The 6,571-nt window shown below is 45.1% G+C and overlaps 1 protein-coding gene across 4 annotated transcripts in view; it reads right to left on the bottom strand.

The window, feature by feature from the left end:
• The window catches only part of Dcun1d2 (defective in cullin neddylation 1 domain containing 2), a 26,573-nt gene that overhangs the window by 9,647 nt on the left and 10,355 nt on the right, over nucleotides 1–6,571 (bottom strand). For all 4 annotated transcript variants that reach the window (XM_023715225.1, XM_023715226.1, XM_004631157.2 and 1 more), the window contains exon 4: nucleotides 3,304–3,434. In XM_023715225.1, the coding sequence (XP_023570993.1) occupies nucleotides 3,304–3,434 (131 nt within the window). The remainder of the gene's footprint in view (nucleotides 1–3,303; nucleotides 3,435–6,571) is intronic.

Raw genomic sequence — 6,571 nt, 5'->3', positions numbered from 1 at the left:
AAAAAAAAAAAAAAAAAACACACAACAAGCCAGGTGTGTGGATCATGTCTGTGATCCACAGCACTCTTGAGTTCAATTCCAGCTACTGGTGCAGAATCAGCAATCAGACCGCAAAACCAAACCTGTAGGCAGCATTTACAATAAATTTAGATGAGAAAACAGCATGCAGGACCCAAATTACACAGATTAGGGACGAGAGCTGTGAGCACTGGGCCGGGAGGAGAGCTGGCTGTGTTCTGATGAGGGTGATCCAGCCATGTGAGTTTTACCCTGGGGGAGAAATATAACCACTTTCTCTCTTCTGGGGACAGACTCTCACTCTGTAGTTAAGGCTGGCCTTAAATTCACTAACAAGTTCAGGCTGGCCTTGAACTGGTGGTAATCCTCCTGTCTCAGTCTCCTCCCAAGTTCTGTACCTAAGGACACTAATGTCTTAGTGTCATTATTCTAAGACTGCGGTACACTGATATGGGAAAAACCAAGTAAGTACTGATGTGACCAACCAACTCCCATCATCTACACCCTTGAGAACTAGGGCCAAGAGAAGACATGCAGTTACAAGGTGGCGAGTACAGAGAGCATCAGCATGGCCCTCCCTTCAGCAACCCCAGCTTCCAGGTCGGAACTCTGAGTGCTACATCCCAAGCCCATAATGCAAGAAGAGCAATGACTGACCATCTTGGTGGTTTGGGCTTTTGTTAATCAGTGCGTATCTGTAGTACACAACGTTCACATTCCATGGTAAGCCACTGGCGACCACCGCCCTCCTGAGCCCACCTGACTCTGATCCTGTGCTCGGCGGCAGTAACCTAAACCCTGCTGCTGCCATGCTCAGTAATCAGCTAAGGTGTGTGCAAGAGTCTGGGTCTAAAGGAGGCGCAGTTGTACTTGGAAACAGGGCTGAATCTCATCAGGGGCAGAGTCCACCTGGACCCCAGCTCCAGACTTTCTATTCTGTCACTGTGAGAGCCAAGTTGGTGGGACCAACATGTTGCTAATACCAATGCAAAGAAGGAAGACTTTAAGACAGCATGTGACACAGACACCTGACCAAAGCCACATTCTGTCCTCAGGGCCCATCAATGCCTAGCTGTGGCCAGGAGGCTGGCCCTGGTCAGCACCTGCTCTGCAGCTTCTGCAGAGCCAGGCAGCTTCTTCTTCCCCCACGCAGAAGCCTCCCTTGGTGCCCCACTGAGAGGAAGCTGGGAAGAGACAACTGTTTCTATATCAAAGGTGAAGTGATTATGACCTTCTATTGCTTAATGTATATGTACACACATACCTACATATGTGTTCAGTAAGAAGCAATACAGTCTTTAAAAACACAGTACATACAGGTTACCAGTTAAACCATACAGATCACTAAACTTGGGAATGTAAAAGCAGACACAGGAAGTGACCACTGCAGCTGACCTGCTCATCCCTTTTACTTTCTTCTCTCTGATTGCAGAGGACTCCTGATGGGCTAGTGCATGAGCAGTGTGTGGCCACTGCATGCTGTTTCCCCACAGTCATATAGAACATGGAAATGCCACAGCCCCACCCTGGCCAGTAAGGGTTCGGGACCCAGCTACCTAAAGAGCCTAGACAAGGAGCCCAGGCTAGACACCCTTTCTAGGCCCACCCAATTGGTGGAGCTTCCCCTCTTCTTATACTTCAGAAGACACTCCTCATAACCACCTCCTTTGTCCATGATTTTACCCTGTGACTCTGTAAGACACCAGCCCTGTGTGGATGCTAACAGTGTGACGTGTACAGGCACTGGGTGATGCACTTCCTGGAGCGATGGTATCACCCCAAGGCAGGCCTGGGGAACCTGTAAGGTGGGAAGGAGAGGCTTCCTCGGCACTGGTGCTGAGCTGAGAGAAGGCAGGTGGGTGAAAAGCAGTTTCACAGGTGTCCCAACCTGGAGGGGAAGGGAGCTTGCACAAAGAAAACTGTCAAGTCCAGTGCGTCTATGTTAGGACAAGCAAGAAGATGAGGAGGCAATTCCTGCCACATCTGGAAAGAGAAAGTGGTCTGCCTGTTCTGATCCCCTCAGTTTGCATGAACATGTGTGGGGACAACAGCTGTAGATAAAGAGGATGGCATGGAGCACAGATGAGAAAAAATCTAGGCCATGGTATGTGTGCACACACAGATAAAGGTGAAAACCAAGCAATGGCAGGTTTTCTAAGCTTCCTATTACAAGAATTTTTTTTTGTATTTTTAGGGAAGGGTTTACAGGGTGTTCAGGGTCTCACTACTAGATCAGACTCATAGTGATCCACCTTTTTACAGCCTCCCTAGTGCTGGGATTACAGGGGCGCGGCAACATGCCCAGTCTCAACTGCTATCTCAGCACACCCCTGGGGTGGGGCCAGCACCTGCAAGGTGAGCCTCGGGATCAAACCCCCAGCCCCTGTGCCTGTTTGCAGGCGCTTCAGTCCGTTGAGCTATTTGGCCGGCCCTATGACACTGTTTTTATTTATAGTTTTTCTTCAAAACACAATTTTCTAATATGCCAATTTAATCCTTATTTACACTTTTGAAAACATGTCAGAGACTTTGTTTAATCAATGACTTACATCTACTAGTCAATCAACTGTAGGTCAATATGGATAGATTTTAGGAGAGAAATCAGATGTAAACAATATAGTGTCTAGATGGGGGAAAACCCTTCAAATAAGTAAAAAATCTCACAATGATAATTTAAACTGAAAACTTCTCAGATGCAACTAGAAAGTAGACTTTTAGAGCTGAGGAAAAGGGGATGAAAATAACCCCTGTATGTTATATGCGCGTATCAATATAACAAAAATAACTTCATTCCCCCACATTACTCATATGTACTAATTTAAACACACACACACACACACACACACACACACACACACACACACACACACACAATTCCCAGATGTACAATTTACAGTCATAAGGCTATAAGGAGAACTAACATGCAATTCAGTGTACTGGAGAATTGGTTTCATGGAAGCCAACTTGTAACCTTCCAGGCCTATCACATACCTGTCTGTGAAGACTGCAGACTTAGCTGGCAAAACATCACATGGGAAAACGAGGTCCATACATTGAGACTGTCAATTCTAACTGCTGACTTTAGTCAATGAAAGGAATGGAATACTTACACATTAGTTTATACTTAAAAGCTTATATACTAAAATCCAGAAATCAGGAATAAGTAAAGAAAGACACCTAACCAGGGGCAGTAACATCACAACCTGCTGTGCTGACATAGCACTGACCAAACCCACACACTACTGACAGACCTTGCACCTAGGCATAGTGGAATTTCATACTCACCTAAACCCTTTTGACCAGGGTTCTTAGCAAAGCCAAAGGTAAACTGATAAAAGTCCTTAAACTTCGCAGAGTCCTTAAGCTCCTGTTCCAATCTGGGCAGAAGAGCCTTCAGCTTTTCTGTGCTATCACACCTGTGCAGACAGAGACAGGTCCGTTACTCGTGCTACACAGGCCCCCAACACACATTTCCTGCTCGGCTGGAGCTCCACTTCCTGGCTTCTCTCATCTCTGAGGCAACAAGATTAACTTCTAAGGGATGGGGTATGAGTGGATGGTGGTGACAACTCTCTTGCACAAAGGAACGTGAAATGGTAACAGCTGCAAAGCTGTAGGTGTAGTAAAACCCGGGAGCCTTAAACATCAAGTAGGTGAAGGCACGGTATGTGAATTCTCTCCCAGTAAAACTGTTCAAAGAAAAACCCCAAACTACTCATCCTTTTGTTCAGTTAGAGCAGGGCAGGACGTAGCCCTGCAGCTGTGACTATGTGGAGAGGTCAAGGCCCTTACAATGACATCCACAGGAGGGAAGTCCCAAACACCTCAGGGCCTGCAGGACAGGGCCCCCAGCCACGCTGGGCACCTGAAGGCTCTGTGCTGCCACACAAGGAAAAAATCTTCTTTCTAAGTATTTTGGCACCTCTATGATGTAGAGCTGGATTTAAGATAGCAATTATGAAAACTCTATTATAAATCTGTTTAAATTTTTTTCCTCTAAAACATTAAAAACTAAAAATATTAAACTGAGCTGGGTGCATGGACAATGTACCTAGAATACGTCAGGCTCCGGGTTCAGTATAACTCAGCAGGAACTACTATTTGGCCTTTAAGGCAGAGATGCAGAGCAGCGGAACAAGTTTTCCTTTTTTATTTCATCTGACTTGGTGCTGTATAGCAGTTACCTACCGTGCAGGTAGAAAAGAGCTCAGGAAGAGAATGGGAGACACCTCAGAGTAGCCTGGAGAGCCCAGGAGCACACACAAGAGCCCCCCCTCCCCGCGCCCATAGCACCAGCCGCCCACAGCACAGCAGCACCTGGCTAGTGTGCATGTGGGCCAGAGGTGAGGGTTTCCCCACAGCACCGCTCTACAGACAGATGGTGGCCAATTCCTCACTCTTCTGTCTAGCCGGCACCCCGGCCTGTGTGCCCCTAGTAACTGGGCATCCAGTACACCACTGTGTGTGTGGCTTCTCTGGCCTGTGTCTATCTGTGAGGTTCACTGCTCCATCTGCAGCCTTAGTCCCTTTTCCTTGCCACGTGGAACCCTAATATTTGGAGAACAGTCTGACCGTTCTAGTCTTGTTACTGCAAGTAGCACTGTCAGGCCTCTACACATGCATCCCAGCACACACACGAACACACTCCACCAGGCATTCAGTCCACAGACAGACAGCCGGGTTCCAGCTGCGAAGTCAGCACCCTGCACCAGAGCTCCTGGGGCCCATCTTCACGACCCGCTGCTTTCTTGGGCAACTCAGAGGGCAGGTTTTGATGGGGTTCAAGTTACCTGCACCTCCTCAGTGAATGAGGTAGCATCTGTTTTCACTGGCCATTTGCATATTCTTTTGTAAGAGTGTATGCAGGGCTTGGAGAGATAGCTCAGTAGAATAAGCGCTTGCCTGACAAGTGCAGGGTCCTGAGTTCAATCCCCGGTAAGTATGCAAATCTCTTGCTCATTTTCCAATCAGGCATTTTCTTATTATTTTGCAAGAATTCTTTAGAGACACAAGCTTTTGTCAGTTGGGTACTATATTTTTAAAGTATTCTTACCCAGAATGTGGACTGCCTTTTTACTTCCCTGCTGTTTTGTGTGACCATAAGTTATTTTTAGAGGCTTTCTGCTTCTGTTTTTGCTATTAAGATCTATAATCACATGAAACTGACTCTCATCCATTCAGAAGAGGGATCAAGGTTTTTCCCCCATAATTAATCAATTCTCTCAGGACCACCGATTGAAAAGATGTTTCAAATCTTGCCTATCTCTCCAGTTACTGTCTGACTTTATGGAAGTATTGTACATCTTTAATCTGACTTATCTTAAGCATTTGAATTTTTAAGATACTGAGCATAACATTTTAAAATTCAGGCCAATGGTGGCATTTGGAGGCTGAGGGAAGAGCACCATGAATGTGAGGCTAACTCGGAGTGCATAGAGACCATCCAAACACAGAAACATAGCCTTCACTCTGCTTTGCTACATCATTGTTTGTTACACACGTTATTTAATTAGATTTATCTTAGGTTTCGTTCCTCCATCTCACAGGGAAAGTGGCTTAACATTCAGATGTGTTTGCTGAAGGATTTGTCAAACTAAAAATTTCTTTTTAGTTCTGTCCATTTATCTTTCTTCAGTCATGAGTAGATGCTGAATTTGATCAATTCAGGCATTACAATGGTCTTTTCTTTCTGCTGGGTGTTAATGTGGTGAATGACGCTGACTTTGTGATAGCAAAAGAATCTCCTAATCCTTGACACTAGCAAACTACCACGATTCTAGCTTTTTGTCTACTGGTTTGTCTTTGCAAGTAGATTTAATTCACTAAAAATTCCTCCACATTTTGTGCCTGCTTCACAAATTTTTTTTTTTTTTTTGACGAGTCTCACTATGCTGTTCAGAGGGGCCTTGAATTATGTAGCCAAGGCTGTCCTTAAACTCCTGGAAATCCTCCTGCCTCAGCCTCCCCTATGCTGGGATTACAAGAGTGTGCCACCACACCTGGCATGTTCCTAGTCTTTTGACTGAGTGAGGCCATAACTCTTCACTTACAGAATGTCCTTCCTACGTTTTCTTATTTAAGGAAGTGCTGCCCTCACAATAACTTGAGGAATGTTTCCTCTTCTCTGGAGGAGCTGGTTAAAACTGCTAACCCTTTTCATTAGGTAGTAGATGTGCTAATGAAACCATTCTAACCACAAGTTTCCTTTTTGAGAATTCACAGGTTCAAATGCTAGGATGTAAGGAACTATTAGGATTTCTTATTTCTTCCCATGTCAACTTTAGGAAATTGTTATGACAGGCTGTTAATTTACTGACATAAACTTGTCTACAATAAAGGTGTTTCTGAATGTCTGCAGGATCCATAATGACAAGCTCTCTTTCCATTCTGTATTTAGTGCTTTTATGGCTTTTCAAGTAACAAAACATGTCTTTTTTTTAAATTTTTATTTATTTATTTATTTATTAGAGAGAGAGAGAGAGAGAGAGAGAGAGAGAGAGAGAGAGAGAGAGTGTGGTGTGTGTGTGTGTGTGGCCAGCTCAGCCCACCAGGG

This window comes from Octodon degus, unplaced genomic scaffold, assembly GCF_000260255.1.
Source record: "Octodon degus isolate 3935 unplaced genomic scaffold, OctDeg1.0 scaffold00039, whole genome shotgun sequence".
Classification (NCBI taxonomy): Eukaryota; Metazoa; Chordata; class Mammalia; order Rodentia; family Octodontidae; genus Octodon; species Octodon degus.
This window is presented reverse-complemented; position numbering and strand designations above follow the sequence as displayed.